This window comes from Lolium perenne, chromosome 1, assembly GCF_019359855.2.
Source record: "Lolium perenne isolate Kyuss_39 chromosome 1, Kyuss_2.0, whole genome shotgun sequence".
Taxonomy (NCBI): domain Eukaryota; kingdom Viridiplantae; phylum Streptophyta; class Magnoliopsida; order Poales; family Poaceae; genus Lolium; species Lolium perenne.
Window position 1 is genome coordinate 4,897,254 of NC_067244.2, and position 19,753 is coordinate 4,917,006.

The 19,753-nt window shown below is 44.1% G+C and overlaps 2 protein-coding genes across 3 annotated transcripts; both read left to right on the forward strand.

Annotated features, from left to right (window-relative positions):
* The first annotated feature begins 5,874 nt into the window (after positions 1-5,874).
* Positions 5,875-8,941, forward strand: LOC127341683 (WAT1-related protein At1g44800). 2 transcript variants are annotated; one of them, XM_051367592.2, is made up of 5 exons: positions 5,875-6,322; positions 6,647-6,709; positions 6,795-7,149; positions 7,232-7,548; positions 8,447-8,941. In XM_051367592.2, exons 1-5 carry the CDS (start codon positions 6,123-6,125, stop codon positions 8,625-8,627), a joined length of 1,116 nt encoding a protein of 371 aa, XP_051223552.1. In that variant the 5' UTR covers positions 5,875-6,122; the 3' UTR covers positions 8,628-8,941. The 2 variants fall into 2 exon arrangements, with proteins under 2 accessions (XP_051223552.1, XP_051223564.1); XM_051367604.2 differs by lacking the exon at positions 6,647-6,709.
* Positions 8,942-13,309: 4,368 nt separating this feature from the next.
* Positions 13,310-17,717, forward strand: LOC139831147 (uncharacterized). Its single transcript, XM_071820509.1, has 5 exons — positions 13,310-14,606; positions 15,668-15,726; positions 15,846-16,595; positions 16,728-16,851; positions 17,272-17,717. Exons 1-5 carry the CDS (start codon positions 13,310-13,312, stop codon positions 17,715-17,717), a joined length of 2,676 nt encoding a protein of 891 aa, XP_071676610.1.
* The last annotated feature ends 2,036 nt before the right edge of the window (positions 17,718-19,753 follow it).

A 19,753-nucleotide genomic window follows, 5' to 3' on the forward strand; every position in this document is an offset into this window, starting at 1 on the left:
GATCCAGGAGATCGCCTCCGGCACCCTGCCGGAGAGGGGAATCATCTCCCGGAGGACTCTACGCCGCCATGGTCGCCTCCGGTGTGATGTGTGAGTAGTCTACCCCTGGACTATGGGTCCATAGCAGTAGCTAGATGGTTGTCTTCTCCCCATTGTGCTATCATTGTCGGATCTTGTGAGCTGCCTAACATGATCAAGATCATCTATCTGTAATTCTATATGTTGCGTTTGTTGGGATCCGATGAATAGAGAATACTTGTTATGTTGATTATCAAAGTTATATCTATGTGTTGTTTATGATCTTGCATGCTCTCCGTTATTAGTAGATGCTCTGGCCAAGTTGATACTAGTAACTCCAAGAGGGAGTATTTATGCTCGATAGTGGGTTCATGTCTCCGTGAATCTGGAGGGGTGACAAGAACCTCTAAGGTTATGGATGTGCTGTTGCCACTAGGGATAAAACATTAGTGCTACGTTCAAGGATGTAGTCACTAGTTACATTACGCGCAATACTTAATGCAATTGTCTGTTGTTAGCAACTTAATACTGGAGGGGGTTCGGATGATAACCTGAAGGTGGACTTTTTAGGCATAGATGCAGTTGGATGACAGTCTATGTACTTTGTCGTAATGCCCAATTAAATCTCACTATACTCATCATGATATGTATGTGCATTGTTATGCTCTCTTTATTTGTCAATTGCCCAACTGTAATTTGTTCACCCAACATGCTATTCGTCTTATGGGAGAGACACCTCTAGTGAACTGTGGACCCCGGTCCAATTCTCTTTACTGAAATACAATCTACTGCAATACTGTTCTACTGTTTTCTGCAAACAATCATCTTCCACACAATACGGTTAATCCTTTGTTACAGCAAGCCGGTGAGATTGACAACCTCACTGTTTCGTTGGGGCAAAGTACTTTGGTTGTGTTGTGCAGGGTCCACGTTGGCGCCGGAATCCCTGGTGTTGCGCCGCACTACATCTCGCCGCCATCAACCTTCAACGTGCTTCTTGACTCCTACTGGTCCGATTAAACCTTGGTTTCTTACTGAGGGAAACTTGCCGCTGTGCGCATCACACCTTCCTCTTGGGGTTCCCAACGGACGTGCCAACCACACGCATCAAGCAAATTTCTGGCGCCGTTGCCGGGGAGATCAAGACACGCTGCAAGGGGAGTCTCCACTTCTCAATCTCTTTACTTTGTTTTTGTCTTGCTTAGTTTTATTTACTACTTTGTTTGCTGCACTAAATCAAAATACAAAAAAATTAGTTGCTAGTTTTACTTTATTTGCTATCTTGTTTGCTATATCAAAAACACAAAAAAAATTAGTTACTTGCATTTACTTTATCTAGTTTGCTTTATTTACTACTACTAAAATGAGTAATCCTGAAGTTGAAGTTCGTACGTTTAAGCAACGAGGGGGAGAATGTTTGAGAGATGCTTGGTATAGAATTAGTGATGCCCATAATAGATGCACTAAGAAACACTCCACCATTATTTTACTCAGGAATTTTTATGTTGGTATCTCTAGCTGGAATAGATATGTTCTTGATAGTCTCGCAAAAGGTGACTTCTTAAGTACCCCTGCATTAGAAGCTAGTTGCATTATTGAGAGTTTATTTGGAATACCCCCTGTTGATAAAGTTAAAACTGAAATCTCTCTTGAAGATGTTATGAAAAAATTGGAAACCATAGAGAAAATTTTTCCAAGTATTGAAGCTAAATTGGAAATATTACTTGATAAAACTGATGAACTTGATAAATCCTTAGGAGGAATTGATGAAAGAATTAGTGTCCTAGGAACTAATGCTGTCCATGATGATCAAATCAATAGGATTGACGAACTTGAAAAAGCTATGGGAACCTTGGGTTCAACATTTTCTTCTCTTAAATATAAGGAGAAAGCTTATGTGGGTAAGGAGCAAAAGTTTATGTATGTCTCTAAAGTGCCTAGACCAAAGAAGTATTATTATAGGCCTAAAATTGACAAAGCCCTTAGTACCACTATGGATGGGGGAGCTCATGATAACGATGCATCACCCTTCGATAATACTTGATACACACTTTCTGCGCCTAGCTGAAAGGCGTTAAAGAAAAGCGCTTATGGGAGACAACCCATGTTTTTACCTACAGTACTTTGTTTTTATTTTGTGTCTTGGAAGTTGTTTACTACTGTAGCAACCTCTCCTTATCTTAGTTTTGTGTTTTGTTGTGCCAAGTTAAGCCGTTGATAGAAAAGTAAGTACTAGATTTTGATTACTGCACAGTTCCAGATTTCTTTGCTGTCACGAATCTGGGTCCACCTCCCTGTAGGTAGCTCAGAAAATTAAGCCAATTTACGTGCATGATCCTCAGATATGTACGCAACTTTCATTCAATTTGAGCATTTTCATTTGAGCAAGTCTGCTGCCATTTTAAAATTCGTCAATACGAACTGTTCTGTTTTGACAGATTCTGCCTTTTATTTCGCGTTGCCTCTTTTGCTATGTTGGATGAATTTCTTTGATCCACTAATGTCCAGTAGCATTATGCAATGTCCAGAAGTGTTAAGAATGATTGTGTCACCTCTGAATATGTCAATTTATATTATGCACTAACCCTCTAATGAGTTGTTTCGAGTTTGGTGTGGAGGAAGTTTTCAAGGATCAAGAGAGGAGTATGATGCAACATGATCAAGGAGAGTGAAAGCTCTAAGCTTGGGGATGCCCCGGTGGTTCACCCCTCCATATATCAAGAAGACTCAAGCGTCTAAGCTTGGGGATGCCCAAGGCATCCCCTTCTTCATCGACAACATTATCAGGTTCCTCCCCTGAAACTATATTTTTATTCCATCACATCTTATGTGCTTTTTCTTGGAGCGTCGGTTTGTTTTTGTTTTTTGTTTGAATAAAATGGATCCTAGCATTCACTTTATGGGAGAGAGACACGCTCCGCTGTAGCATATGGACAAGTATGTCCTTGGTTTCTACTCATAGTATTCATGGCGAAGTTTCTCCTTCGTTAAATTGTTATATGGTTGGAATTGGAAAATGATACATGTAGTAATTGCTATAAATGTCTTGGGTAATGTGATACTTGGCAATTGTTGTGCTCATGTTTAAGCTCTTGCATCATATGCTTTGCACCCATTAATGAAGAAATACATAGAGCATGCTAAAATTTGGTTTGCATATTTGGTTTCTCTAAGGTCTAGATAATTTCTAGTATTGAGTTTGAACAACAAGGAAGACGGTGTAGAGTCTTATAATGTTTTCAATATGTCTTTTATGTGAGTTTTGCTGCACCGGTTCATCCTCGTGTTTGTTTCAAATAAGCCTTGCTAGCCTAAACCTTGTATCGAGAGGGAATACTTCTCATGCATCCAAAATACTTGAGCCAACCACTATGCCATTTGTGTCCACCATACCTACCTACTACATGGTATTTTCCGCCATTCCAAAGTAAATTGCTTGAGTGCTACCTTTAAAATTCCATCATTCACCTTTGCAATATATAGCTCATGGGACAAATAGCTTAAAAACTATTGTGGTATTGAATATGTAATTATGCACTTTATCTCTTATTAAGTTGCTTGTTGTGCGATAACCATGTTTACTGGGGACGCCATCAACTTTTCATTGTTGAATTTCATGTGAGTTGCTATGCATGTTCGTCTTGTCTGAAGTAAGGGCGGTCTACACTGAGTTGAATGGTTTGAGCATGCATATTGTGAGAGAAGAACATTGGGCCGCTAACTAAAGCCATGATCCATGGTGGAAGTTTCAGTTTTGGACAAACATCCTCAAATCTCTAATGAGAAAAGAATTAATTGTTGTTGAATGCTTAAAGCATTAAAAGAGGAGTCCATTATCTGTTGTCTATGTTGTCCCGGTATGGATGTCTAAGTTGAGAATAATCAAAAGCGAGAAATCCAAATGCGAGCTTTCTCCTTAGACCTTTGTACAGGCGGCATAGAGGTACCCCTTTGTGAAACTTGGTTAAAGCATATGTATTGCGGTGATAATCCAGGTAGTCCAAGCTAATTAGGACAAGGTGCGGGCACTATTGGTACACTATGCATGAGGCTTGCAACTTATAAGATATAATTTACATGATGCATATGCTTTATTACTACCGTTGACAAAATTGTTTCATGTTTTCAAAATCAAAGCTCTAGCACAAATATAGCAATCGATGCTTTTCCTCTATGGAGGACCATTCTTTTACTTTCAATGTTGAGTCAGTTCACCTATTTCTCTCCACCTCAAGAAGCAAAAACTTGTGTGAACTGTGCATTGATTTCTACATATATACTTGCTTATTGCACTTATTATATTACTCTATGTTGACAATATCCATGAGATATACATGTTACAAGTTGAAAGCAACCGCTGAAACTTAATCTTCTTTTGTGTTGCTTCAATGCCTTTACTTTGAATTATTGCTTTATGAGTTAACTCTTATGCAAGACTTATTGATGCTTGTCTTGAAGTGCTATTCATGAAAAGTCTTTGCTTTATGATTCACTTGTTTACTCATGTCATATACATTGTTTTGATCGCTGCATTCACTACATATGCTTTACAAATAGTATGATCAAGATTATGATGGCATGTCACTCCAGAAATTATCTGTGTTATCGTTTTACCTGCTCGGGATGAGCAGAACTAAGCTTGGGGATGCTGATACGTCTCCGACGTATCGATAATTTATTGTTTATTTATTTATTCAATATTATTTTTACATCTTTACTTTTGTTTATTAAAATAATCATGTGGAATTCAAACAATAAAGAAGTGTGATATCGTGACCAACATGTTAATAGGATTGATATGATACTACTAGCAATAACATGCGCGCGAAGTACTTGGAAGTGAGATGGGAAGGAACTCGGAAGTTAAGTGTGCTAGTGCTGGAGTAGTGGGAGGATGGGTGACCGAGCGGGAAGTTTGACCACGAGTAAGTAATTTGACTAGAGATGAGTGTAGTTAGAGATTAAACTTGTCAAATAACTAAAATATTAGAAATTCAGAAAAAATAGATAAAAAGAGGGAGTGGAAAATAATTCGAAAAAATAGATAAAAAGAGGGAGCGAAAAAATAGATAAAAAAATTTGATATAAAAAAATGGCACCGGTACCCTTTAGTACCGGTTCGTAAGAAACCGGTACCAAAGGGGAGGAGGCTTTAGTCCCGAATCTTTAGTACCGGTTACAAAATCGGTACTAAAGGCACTCTGAAACCGGTACTAAAGAGGGGTTTTTCTACTAGATCCACCATGAAATATATTTTCATATTGTATTTATATATTTGGTATCGTGGATGTTGATATTATTTACCCATAAGCTTGGTCAAACTTCCTATCCTAGTATAAAACTAATCGTATAAGATAAAACATTGGCAGGAGACAATGTAGCTTCGACTGAATAGTAGTGGCACATATTTCCATCATAAATTTTGCTTTATTATATACAGACGACCCGACATGGTCGATCCATATGCATACAACGGGGTCCAGAACATATGTATCATACATAACAATACTACTGCTTAAAAATAACAAACTGATCAGATAAAGAGTGTATAATAAATACGCTCGTCCGCTAGCTCACTTCAGCGCCGCAGACTGGAGTTTTGGAGAAGCAACCCAAGCTAGAGCGTGTGACCTTGGCCGCGCCACAGCCTCACATGTTGGGATTCTCACATGGATCGATCACATCAAATCAGACGCACACAAGGTCGCAAAACTTTTGCAAAAGTCACGTGTCATGCCCGTCTATTTTTTCTCTATATTTCTGTCAAATCCCACGGTTACAACTTGTACAAATCACACGTATATGTGTGTATATATAGGACCAAAGCCTACTAGCTGGCCGACCCAAACTCAAACCGATCCAAACTCAGCTAAACCTACTCGTACAAAGACTCAACTAGTACCCTAGTACTACTCGGACCAGCTAGCACTGACTACATGGCATGCAAAGCCAAGCCGACTAGGAAACTTGCCTAATTAACCTGACTAGACTTAAACGCTAACTCTTTTATTAGAGGCTAGATTATTGCTAACACGGCCGGTGCGTGTGAGCAGTGTGCCTCGATCATCTCTGTCCGTCCGTGTGTGTTGAGTACGTGCTGCCTCATGGGCGTGGGGAAGAAGGTGCTGGACGACGTGAAGCCGTACATGATGATGGTGCTGCTGCAGATTGGGTACGCCGGCATGTACATCGTCTCCGTCGCCTCGCTCAAACAGGGCATGAGCCACTTGGTGCTCGTCACCTACCGCAACATCGTCGCAACCGCCGTCATGACGCCCTTCGCCCTCATCTTCGAGAGGTTCAGGTACCTAGCTAGCTGCGCTAGCTGTTTTCTCTCCGGCGATTCATAGATACAAAGTGTTCGAGTACTGCTTTGCATGATATGACACTTGTTTTTATTTTCTTATTACTCGAGTAGTAAGTACGTACACCCGGCCGGTAAGTAGTGGCTATATATTGACTTCTAATTCCTTCTTTATTACTCCCTCCATTTCATAATTCTTTATTACTCCCTCCATTTCTAAGTACTAGTAAGTAGCTAGGTACACCCGGTAAGAATTATGGAACGAAGGGAGTGCTAGTAGTTAGTCGAAACTAATTAATTTCAATTTTGCTATATTAATTGTAGGGGACTGAGACCGAAGATGACAATGCCCATCTTCGTCAAGGTCTGCAGCCTCACGTTACTCGAGTACGTGAACAAAGTTTAGAGCTAGATGTCCACTTATTCGAGGACGGAGGGAGTAAGTACTAGTACTAACATGGACGACCTGCAGGCCTGTGATTGACCAGAACCTGTACTACCTCGGCAACAAGTTCACCTCCGCGAGCTTCTCCTCTGCGCTGGTCAACATCCTAACCACCGTCACCTTCATCATGGCCATCATCCTCCGGATGGAGAAGCTCCGATTCCGGAGCCTCCACAGCCAGGCCAAGGTCGCCGGCACCATCTGCACCGTCACCGGCACGGTGCTGATGATCATGTACCACGGCCCCGTGGTGCAGTTCCCGTGGGCTCACCACGCCGACCCGTCCGCGGCCGCTGCCGCCCAGAGCAGCGCCACCTGGCTCACCGGCACGGTCATGATCATCGCGTGTTGCGTCGCTTGGGCCGGCTTCTTCGTCCTCCAGGTAAAGTTGACGGACGGACCCTTGAATTAGTTAGTCTCCGGCCCTGCCGAGCGATGAACCGACGTGACCATGACATGCGCAGTCAAACACGCTGAATAGCTACCCGGCGCCGCTGACGCTGACGTCGATAATCTGCGCGATGGGTGCCGTGGTAAACGCCGCAGTTACGCTGGTGGCGGAGCGCCGGAACATGGGCGCCTGCTGGGTCATCGGCCTCGATACCCGCCTCTTCACCGTCGTCTACTCCGGCATCGTGTGCTCCGGCGTGGCGTTCTACTTGCAGGGGCTGGTGACCAAGACGCGCGGCCCGGTGTTCGTGACGGCGTTCCAGCCACTCTGTATGCTCATCACCGCCATCATGGGCTCCATTCTCCTCAAAGAAGAGACCACGCTAGGAAGGTACGTATCAAAACCAAATTAATAATTTACTTGCTCGTCCCCTTGATTAAGCTCCACCATGTTTTAACGAGTAGTTTTTTTTAGGGTTAATTGGTTCTATACCACTCCCCAATTCACAAGTTGTGTTTATGCCATTACGAAAACTGAAGTTGTGTCTATGCCACTCTCAATTCTCAATACCCCTTTCTATGCCATTTTCAGCAATACAACATCATATAATGTCTATGTATCTAGTATTTGTACCCTATACTATAGTTTGTACATACTCTCACAGATAATCTGGACCGTACTTTGCACCTATGTTTAATGGATCATATGTGCCCAGAAATGGCTCATATTAGAATACTAGACTCATATTAGTGTTCTTGACATTCTATAAAATTTTCAGATTTTTCGAAGAAGTTTGAATTTTTGGACAAAATTTTACCAATTTCTAGATAGAACAGAAAATGTCAGTTTTTTGATGCAAATCTACATATAAATGGCTCAAATTAAAACAGTATACTCGTTTCAGTGTTTTTGATTTCCTGTAATTTTTAGATTTTTCTGAGAAGTTCTAATTTTGGCAGAAATTGAAAATTTTGGATTTTTTTGTGCCCGAAACACCCAAAACACGCTCCAAATCTGAACACAGGATTATTTTGGTCGATACGAAAGTATAAACTGAAATATGACTATTTACTGAACCGTTTTCATGTTGTATTGTTGAAAATGGCATAGAAGGGGGTATTGAGAATTGAGAGTGGCATAAACATAACTTCAGTTTTTGTAATGGCATAAACACAACTTGTGAATTGAGGAGTGGCATAGAACTAATTAACCCTTTTTTTTAAGCACACAACTATCTGATTATATTAATTAATAACCAATTTAATTACTCCAGTTTCTGTGGTCACAGTGTGATTGGCGCAGCGATCATAGTGCTCGGCCTCTACTCCCTCATCTGGGGCAAGAGCAACGACATCCTCGACAGCAAGACGGCCGCCGAGAATCTGGCCCTGCCGCTCACTTCGGTCGTCGCCAACGGCAACAGCAGTAACGGCGGCGCCAATGGTGGCAGGCATGTCGCCGATCGATGACGTGGAGACACCGGAGCTGGTGAAGGCTGTGATCTGCTACTAGCTAGCTGTGGCCATCCGTTGTATATGGCGCGCATGCATTTCGTCGATCTCGTGTATGATCAAGCTAGAGTAACTTGTAATGCAGAAAAGAAGTTGCATGTGTCCTACGTTGGTCTAGTTTCTTATTTCACATTTTGACTTTGAGATCTATGTAACTGGGTAATAGACCAGCCTATGTCGTGCGTGCATGTAGTGCTGCTTCCCTCTGCTATTGTAGAGAGGGAATTAATTTAGTACTACTTTTGATTGAACTGATCGTGATCGCTTATTTCTGGTCCACGTACTGCGATTAATAGCTTTAATTTATGTGCAATAATATATCCCAATTTCTATTTCCTGGCTGACCACTATTTGGCAATCGGCGCTCTCACTCGTCGCGACCGCTCGATCGAAGTCATGTGGCCCCCGATGGAAATAGTGCGGATCCCTATCTCCCAACGGACGAGGTAACCACAAATTTCCCACCTCCACTTTCTTTTGCCTGTTGGCCGTTGCTAACCACTTTCCGCTCGTCTCCACCAGAGGCCGCCGCCAACAGCGCCTTGTCCCCTTCCCTCGGCCGTCCCGCTGCCATTGCAGACGACACCCTGTCCCCTCCGCCTCCTACCCAATCTGCCACCATCAACCTCGGCTCCTACACCAGATAAAGCACGGAGCTCTGCCTGGCAGGGCTTCCATCCAGGTCTGACCGGCTGTAGCTGCAGCATCACCTTCCACACTCGAGTCTATCACCCAACTAAGCAGCAGATAGACGTATGGCTCTCCCCTCCTCTGATTCCCCCTCACTTTTTTTTTGCGGGAAGATTCCCCCTCACTTTGATGCGCCATCTCCATATTGTGCTTCTTTGTTTTTCTTGAGTAGTAGATATATGCAATCAATTTTCTTGAATTGTATTTTTTATGGAGTTACTTTTTCTGGATCTGCAGATGCACTTACACTTATATTGCATAACAATTAGAATTGGGACGGGAGATATATATTGAGCTAGACTCTAGGCTTTAGTAATCTAAATTATAGTTGTTTCATATTTTTGTGACTGGAGTTCAGATTCGGGCGAAAGCTGCTAGCGGCATCGGCGACACCATCACCATCGGTCGCGTCATGTACTACGGGAACATCCCCTTCATGCCGGCTATCAAAACATGGGTTCCGGCTGCCGTCAACCCTACCGCCTACACGGTCATCCCGTTCGGTGAGTTCCACATCTTCATCGGGTGGACCGGCCAGGAGGCCGGCTTCGACTCCAACAACAACCTCCCTGCCCCATCGGCGGAGATCAAGATGCAAGCCGGATCTGGTTCTACCCTTTCTGCGGAGGCGGCAGAGTTCTAGATCAGGCTATCAGCTAAGGCGGATGCCGAGAAGTTTGTCAAGACCTGTGTCGGTTGTCAGATGTATTCGAGTCAACCGCATGTTCTAGCTACAGAGCTGAAGACAATGCCTATTACCTAGCCTTTTGCCATTTGGGGGCTTGGCATGGTTGGCCCTTTCGTGACAGCTTCGAGTGGATACACACGTCTACTCGTTGCGGTGGATAAATTCATCAAGTGGGTTGAAGCAAAACCCGACGGCGCTATAACTACAAAGTTCGTCAAGGATATAGTTGTCAGGTATGGTATTCCACATAGTATTATAACTGACAATGGCAACAACTTGTTCCAAGGCAAGCTGAAGAATACTGTGGAGAGATGGGTATCCACCTAGACCTAGCCTCTATATCTCACCCGCGGTCTAATGGACAGTGTGAGCGCACCAATGGCCTAATCCTACAAGGTATGAAGCTCCGTCTTGAGACGCCTTTGCAGTGAGCATCTAGGGTTTGGGCACAAGAACTGCCATCTGTACTCTGAAGCTTACGAACCGCTCCTAAGATATCAACCGGCTATACCCCTTTCTTCATGGTGTATGGAGCAGAAGCTATCCTGCCCAGTGATATTCTCCACAATGTCTTGCATATTACCGCCTATGACGAGGAAGATGCAGAGTTAGCCAGACAAGGTGTTGTTGACCTCCTTGAAGAAGAAAATTTGCTAGCCGCCCAAAGAAGGTGACCTAGTCCTTCACTTAAAGAAGAAGAAGAAGAAGAAGAAGAATAAGAAGAAGAAGCAACAGCAGAAGCTTTCCCCGCCTTGGGAAGGACCGTTTGTAGTCAGCAAAGTTCTGCATAATGGATCATACTACTTCATCGATATTCGCGAGAAGGAAGAACAGGAAGTCAAGGAGAAGAAGGGCACGTTAGACGAAGAATCCTCATCCTCATACGATGAATTTTCCGAGTCAAATCATCCATGCAATATAGCACAGCTACATCCCTTTTATTTTAAGATTATTCCTGCAATATATGATCATATAATGAAATAAAGTTGTGTTTCGCTCATATTTTCTGAGATCATGCCGTCTTACACTTTCTTTCTGTTTGATCATATTCTATGCTATCAATGAATACATGAAAGTACACCTGCTCGTGTTTATTTCATATGATACGCCACCTTGAATAAAAACGCCGCCTAAGGGCATAAGCCTAAACTTTTTCCGGATTGGGTCACGTCTGGCTGTTTATGTGTAGGCTATTTAGTAGTATGCTTCGGTACTGTAAGGGTCAGCATTGTCTCTTGGTTCAAACGGTCTAGCGATAGTTCGCTCTATTGCCCGGCAAGTATGCTGCTCCATGGAGGTCGGCCATCTTACGAAAACTCTGAAACGCATAGACCAGATGTCAAAAGAAGGAAAATGCTTAAGTTTTTCTAAACAAAATCCCTAACTTGTTCGTGTACCACTAGCGGTAAAACTTACGCTAAGTTACTTAAGTATTACTACAGACCAAAAGTTCAAATAACGTAGCACAGAACATTATTTTTGTTGCAGGAACAGTTCATTCGGTCGCAACTGGCTTGGGTGAAGACGAAGTTTCATCTGCCTTGGACGTCGCTTGCTCTTCAGCTTCATCACCTTTTTCCGCCGCCTTCGACAAAGACGGACCAGCCGAGCGGTTCTTGGAGCCGGAGATGGAGCTGCCTTCGCTCTCTTCGTCTTCGTCCTTGGCATCATCATCGGCCTTGTTCTCTTCATCGGGAGCAGCAGCATTTGGAAGTGGCTTGAATTCGAAAACGCCCTTTAGGCCTACAAATCCAGCCACTCGCGAGCCGAAAGATTCCACTTCTTGGAAGAGGGCATCTTGGTCAATCTCATTTCCGGCTAAGTCACGACGGGGAATTGCACCGGTCATAACCGACAAGTAGATGTTTGGATGATGCGCCTTCACCATTGTCAAGGCAGTAATTGTGTGGCCTCTGGCTGAGGACCTCTTCCAATGCCTTATGGCGGTGGGGGGCATTCTTGAGCTTCTTCAAGGTTTCCGCTGCTTCATTTCCACTAGCGCTACTCGGGAAAAGCATGTTATTGACAAATCGCATGGAATCCAAGAAGCCCCTAAACAATTCGGCTACTTGATGAATGCGCACAAGGTGGGAATCTGGGTCATTTTTGCTCGTATCATCTTGATGACCTGCGAGCTCTGGGAATGGAAAACGCAAAGCATCAGTACAAGCAACTGAGTAAAGGTAGAAAGGACAAGCCAAGACGGTAGATGGCTTACTGAGGATAAGATCATCCACTGTGTCATGCTCGTCAAAGGATGCCTTGATCACACCGCGCTGCTCGAAGATTTCATTGTCTTTGATTTCTAGGGTTGCGCGCAACTTTTTCATCTCTTTGACGTCTTGCTCCTTCTCCTTCAGTGCTGCTTCGCGGCAAACTTGGAATCCCTTTTCGTCTTCCGCACTTTGTTCCTTCAGAGAAATCTGGTATGCACCTTCCAATTCTCCAAGTTTCAGCTTTATGGCAGAATTCTTATCTTTGAGTTGCACAAAGTCTTGGGAGGCATCCATAATTTCCACTGCCCTTTCCTATTTCTCTGGGAAAGCAAAGAGGGATTTAATCTGGGTTAGTTGGCGAAGAGACAAACGCAAAAGCAATAAAAGCAGTAGACTAATGCATACCATTGTCTTTGTCATGCTCACCCTTCAGCAGTTTGTTGGCTTGGAGTTGCTAGTTGTAAGCTTGTTTCAGCTGCACAATCTCACCAGCCTGCGATTCCATTTTCTTGGCATCCTTCTGCAGAGGTGAAGTCATCAGAGTTAGTAAAGCTTCGGTGGCTAAGACAAGCCTCATGCCGCCTAAAATGGTAAGGCAACATAAGCCTCGTGGGCTACAACACTTTGATCAAAAAATTCCAAGCATCCAAGCCGGTCTTCGGTTTAGAAGAAAATTCTTTGTTCGGCTCTGCTGCCTTGGGCACTTCCTTCTGCTTGGCTACCACCTTGGCTTTCTCGGATTTAGCCTTTTCAAAGGCATCATTAGCCGTAGCTTCAGCCGACTTCTCTTTGGTCAGTATTTCAACCTCACGGGACTTGGTAGTTGTTAATGTAGTATGTCTTATGTATATTGTACGTATTCTATACGTATATTACCTGTAATCCCTTGAGTATATAAAGGAAGAGGAGGCCGGCACAATTGTGTACGAGCCGTCATTGTGTTTCTCTAAACCCTAGTTATATTAACATGGTATCAGAGCTTGTTGTCTAGGATCCGATCTACCACCATCGCCGCCGTCCCAACCTAGTCTTTGCTCCCAATCACCATGTCGTCGTCTGCTGGATCCTCTGCTATGGTCGCCTCCTCTTCATCTTCCATGTCTGGCTCGATTATGGCTGGACCCTTCGTCTCAACGGCACCTGCGTTCACCGCCGTGCCCAATCTGGCACAGATCGTTACCACAAAACTGAACCGTGAGAACTATGTTCTGTGGAAGACACAGATCGTTCCGATTCTTCGCGGTGCCCTACTCATGGGATTTCTGGATGGCACCACACCATGCCCGGAGAAGCTGATCATGGAAACCATCGAAGGCGCTGCTGTACAAAAGCCCAACCCGGAGTATCTCCGGTGGGTGCAGATTGACCAGTCCCTGTTGTCTGGCCTGTTGTCAACGCTCACTCCTGACGTGCTCAGCTCGGTGACCATGCTCGACACGTCCCGTGGAGTTTGGACCACGCTGGAGAGGCTCTTCTCCGCTGCAACAACCTCCAAGGTGATTCAGATTCGTATGCAGCTGACTCGTTTGTCCAAGGAAGAATCATCTGCTGCAGCCTACTTCCAAAAGGTGAAGAACCTTACAGACAGTATGTCAGCAATCGGCAAACCACTTGGCGATGAGGAGATCATTGCCTACCTGCTGTCCGGACTTGGTGAGGAGTACGACTCACTTGTCGACTCCATCGCAGCGCGCACTATACCTCCGTCGCTCAGTGAGGTCTACGAGCTCCTAGTCAGCAAGGATACGCGTGTGCAGATGCGCAATAGTTCAGCTCATCTCAACTTGGAACCCTCTGCCAATTTCTCATCTCGAGGTGGTCGTGGCGGTGGCCGCGGAAATCGAGGCGGAAGAGGTGGTCGAGGTGGTGGTAACCACGGCTACAACAACTCAGGCGGAAACCATGGCTATAACAATAATAACTCCGGCGGAGGAGGTGGTCGTGGTGGTGGTAATGGATATAATGGTGGCAATGGTGGACACCGTGGTGGCGGTGGCAACGGCGCCCATGGAGGCGGCGGTAATCGCGGTCACAATAACAACAATGGTGGCGGTAGGCAGAATTACAACAACTATAATAACCACGGTGGTGGTAGGCAGAACTCGGTTTGCCAAATCTGTGATCGCCCGGGCCACACTGCCCTTCGGTGCTATGATCGTTTTGATCATTCATATCAAGCTGAGGATCCGAGAGTGGCCAACTACATCAACAACAGCCATGGCTACAATGTCGACAATCAATGGTATCCTGACTCCGGGGCGACTGATCACATTACCAATGATCTGGACAGGTTAAGCTTCAGGGAGAGGTACCCTGGAAGGGAGCAAATTCAGACTGCAAACGGTACGTGTATGCCCATTCTTCATATTGGAAATTCTCAATTGGCTACTCCTCATAGAAATCTGTATCTGTCTAATATTCTTCATGCACCTCAAGCATCTAAACACCTTCTTTCTGTACATCGTTTTACTCGTGATAACAATGTCTTCTTTGAGTTTCACCCATATTATTTTTTCATTAAGGATCGTGCCACGAGGAAGGTTCTTCTTCACGGCACATGTAGAGGAGGACTCTACCCAATAAATCCAACCCGGTGTGCATTGTCGTCCGAAGCTCTTCAAATAGCTAAATTGTCTTCAGCTCATTGGCACCGGCGTCTTGGTCACCCTTCATCTACAGTAGTTCATCGAGTCGTCCATGATTATGGCTTATCGTTTGTTTCTGGTCAGGATAATACCGTGTGTGATGCTTGTCAAATGGGAAAAACTCATCAATTTCCTTTTTATTCGTCAAATAATGTAGCTTCGGCACCTCTTGATATTATTCATTCTGATGTGTGGGGGCCCGCAATTCCTTCTGCTGGTGGCTACAAATATTATGTCTCTTTTATTGATGCTTTTAGCAAATTCACTTGGATTTTCTTGTTGAAACACAAATCTGAAGTTACTCGTGCCTTTGTTCAGTTTCAGTCCAAGGTTGAACGTGCATGTGGTCGCAAAATTATTAATTTTCATAGTGACTGGGGGGGGTGAGTTCCAAGGCCTTAATTCTCACCTTCTTAGTTGTGGTATTCATCATCGCGTATCATGTCCTCACACACACCAGCAAAATGGGCTCGCCGAGAGAAAACATAGACATATTGTAGACATGGGTCTTTCCCTTCTTGCACATTCTTCCCTGCCGCTAAAACTTTGGGATGAGGCGTTTTTAACGGCTTGTTATCTTATCAATCGTCTACCTTCTCCCAGTCTCCATAACCAAACACCTCTTGAGTTACTCTTTCATCGCAAACCTGATTATAATTTTTTGCGTGTTTTCGGCTGTGCGTGTTGGCCTAATTTGCGACCCTACAACAAAACCAAACTCTCATTTCGGTCTGAACGTTGTGTATTTCTTGGTTACAGTGACATGCATCACGGGTATAAGTGTCTTCTTGTGTCCACTGGTCGGGTTTTTATCTCCCGTGATGTCACTTTTGATGAACATCAATTTCCTTTTGCCACTGATCTGTCATCTCGATCTCCCCGCATTCTCTCTGAAATTGACCTTGTACCATCGAGTCTTTCGCTTGTTCCCTTGCAGATTGTTCCCAGCCCTGGCACTCAATCCATTCCTACACCCGTTGTGCATGTGCAGCCGCAAACTGATAATCCATTATCCACGTCTGTCAGTTCACCTACACTGCCAGTTGAGAATTGCCAATTAGAAGAAAGGGCTGCTACTATTCCTAATGCATCTGACCGTGCTCCTGAGGGTGTTGATGTGCAGGGAACAGGTTCACAACCTTTTGGTGATAGCGACAGGGCGGTGACTCGCCTTCAGCGTAATATTCGAGTTCCTCGGAAGACACATGATGATACTCTTTTTTATGATCCTCGTAAGCGTTCTTTTGCGGCTGTTGTGGACACAGACGAACCTGCTACTTATGGCGAAGCTCTCCTACGACCAGAATGGTGCCACGCGATGGAGGATGAGATTGCTGCACTTCGCCAGAATCAAACGTGGCACTTGGTTCCTCGTTCTCCTGGTATTAATGTGGTTGATTGTCGTTGGGTGTTCAAACTGAAACGACATGCTGATGGTACTGTTGAGCGTCACAAAGCGCGACTTGTAGCCAAAGGGTATCGACAACGTCATGGCATTGATTACGATGACACCTTTTCTCCCGTGGTCAAGCCAGCAACTGTTCGTCTCGTTCTTTCGGTGGCGGTATCCAGGGGTTGGCATCTTCGTCAGGCTGATGTCAAGAATGCATTTCTTCATGGATTGTTACATGAGACCGTCTATATGACTCAGCCCCCTGGTTTTGAGGATCCTCACCGTTCTGACATGGTATGCAAGTTGGATAAGGCGATTTATGGTCTTAAGCAGGCTCCCCGAGCATGGTTTGCTCGCCTCAGTTCAAAGCTCCATGACTTTGGCTTTCGGTCTTCTTCTGCGGATACCTCTCTTTTTGTTCTGCAGAATTCTGAGCTTACATTGTATGTGCTTGTTTATGTGGATGATCTCGTTATTACAGGATCCTCAGTCTCGGCTATTGACAATCTACTCAGCCAACTTCACCGCGCTTTCACCATCAAGGATCTAGGTCCCCTAAATTATTTTTTGGGCATTGAGGTTACCGCAGATCCAGGGGGGATTACTCTGTCTCAGCGCAAGTATGTGCGGGATCTTCTTCGTCGCACAAACATGGAAAAGTGCAGACCGGTTACTACTCCTATGTCCAATACCGAGAAGTTGACCAAGCACACAGGTACACCATTGTCACCTGAAGATGTCACCAAGTATCGTAGCACGGTTGGTGCCTTGCAGTATTTGTGCATTACTCGACCAGATATCTCTTACTCAGTAAATCGAGTTTGTCAGTATATGCAACAACCTACAGATTTTCATTGGGGAGCTGTCAAGAGAATTCTCAGATTTCTAAAATTTAGTTCAGCAGATGGCCTTCGGATTCATCATTCACGATCTCTTTTGTTGAGTGCTTTTTCTGATGCTGACTGGGCAGGTTGTGCTGATGATCGACGATCAACTGGTGGCTTTGCTGTTTTTCTTGGTGCAAATCTTATATCTTGGAGTGCTCGTAAGCAGCCAACAGTGTCAAGGTCCAGTACAGAGTCCGAGTACAAGGCTCTTGCAAATGCCACAGCCGAATTGATATGGGTGCAGTCGATATTGCGAGAATTGGGAGTTTCGCAACCAAGAGCACCATCTTTATGGTGTGACAATCTTGGTGCAACTTATCTCTCAGCAAATCCTGTTTTTCACGCCCGTACTAAATACATTGAAGTTGATTTTCACTTTGTTAGAGAAAGAGTGGCTCAAAAGGCACTGGACATACGGTTTATTCAGTCAAGAGATCAACTAGCTGATATTTTCACCAAGCCTCTTCCAGTTCATGTGTTCACACGACTACGTTCCAATCTCAACATGGTGACCCGCAGTTGTGATTGAGGGGGGATGCTATACGTATATTACCTGTAATCCCTTGAGTATATAAAGGAAGAGGAGGCCGGCACAATTGTGTACGAGCCGTCATTGTGTTTCTCTAAACCCTAGTTATATTAACAGTAGTTTCAGTAGTCTTGGATGCTTCAGGAGCACTGGCAGTAGCTATGGTTTTGTCGGCTTCAGTGTACTTGATTACCCCTTCAGTAAATGGTACAGGGATTATCTCCGGCTGAGATTGTGGAGCAACATGGATGATCACATCCGCCTCTGAAACCAAATACTTTGCCATCTCTGAGCTTGGCCTGCTAAAGGTCGGGGTAGAAGGTGCAGGGGCAGGAGAAGATTTGCTAGTCAGAAATGAACTAAGATTCGTCTGTTCACCCTGCACAAATGAAAGAAGTAATCAGTAAGCTAGATGTCTATTGTAAACAACTCAAACCTGGAAGAGATAAGGTCTTACTTGTCAGATGTGGATAACTTTTTCACTCCCACCTTTTTTCTCTTCTGTGATTTAAGGTTCGAAGTCTTCTTCGAATCAAGAACAGCTGCTGATGCGGACGAAGTTGTATCCGCCTTGGTCATCTTCGATCTGCCAAGGTCATTCCGAAAAGCTTTCGTTTCTTAGGACCCTCAGCCCGCTGCACGACTACCTCCTCGTCTCCAGAGCCGGCTTCATCCAAGTCAGGTACACCATTGTACGCTTTTAGGTCAGCCTCTGTGAGCTCTTCAATCTGCAAGCCGGAAAGTGATTCGAGTGAGCAAAATATAGGCAAGTAATGAGTGGTAAAAGCTGAAGAACAAGTTATTTCCGGCTTACCTTGGGACACTGGCCCATCTCATACATGTCCTTGATGATACCAGGAACATCCCTTGTTTCAGGGTCCTAGTTCTTCACCAAGTTCTTCATACTCAAATGGAAAGTTGCTTCTTGCAGGTCAACCTCCGAAACCCAGAGTTTGTCCTTGTCCCACGTATACTCATGCATTAGATTATCGCGATGTTGCAGAGGCTGGATCCGTCTTCGCGTCAAGCAAGCCACCAAGTCGAAACAAGTGAGGCCTTCATCCACCAGTTTTCCGATCTGCCGCGTAGGACGGTCCAAATCCTCAAGCAGTGGGTTAGCCGGCTTCCTTTTCCAGATATTTTTTCGATCTGTAGCCAAACCATCGTGAAGGCGGGCAACTTTAAGGCTGTGCCCCCAACAGAAAAATCCTTTCCATACAAGAATGCCCTTGTCCAGCCTTTGACTCAGTCATTGGTGGAAATCACAGGGTACTTCGAGGATATGAGGAGCCGGATCATGATACTGATACTACCACAGTCAGCCAGAGCCCCTTTTGCTTCCATAGTTTGTTTCTTGACTTGGAAATAGTAGTTGAATAGATCTAACCTTGGTCTAATACCAAGGAAACCCTCGCAGAGTGCTGTGAATTCGGCAATGGCTAGTATCAAAAACACAAAAAAAATTAGTTGCTAGTTTTACTTTATTTGCTATCTTGTTTGCTATATCAAAAACACAAAAAAAATTAGTTACTTGCATTTACTTTATCTAGTTTGCTTTATTTACTACTACTAAAATGAGTAATCCTGAAGTTGAAGTTCGTACGTTTAAGCAACGAGGGGGAGAATGTTTGAGAGATGCTTGGTATAGAATTAGTGATGCCCATAATAGATGCACTAAGAAACACTCCACCATTATTTTACTCAGGAATTTTTATGTTGGTATCTCTAGCTGGAATAGATATGTTCTTGATAGTCTCGCAAAAGGTGACTTCTTAAGTACCCCTGCGTTAGAAGCTAGTTGCATTATTGAGAGTTTATTTGGAATACCCCCTGTTGATAAAGTTAAAACTGAAATCTCTCTTGAAGATGTTATGAAAAAATTGGAAACCATAGAGAAAATTTTTCCAAGTATTGAAGCTAAATTGGAAATATTACTTGATAAAACTGATGAACTTGATAAATCCTTAGGAGGAATTGATGAAAGAATTAGTGTCCTAGGAACTAATGCTGTCCATGATGATCAAATCAATAGGATT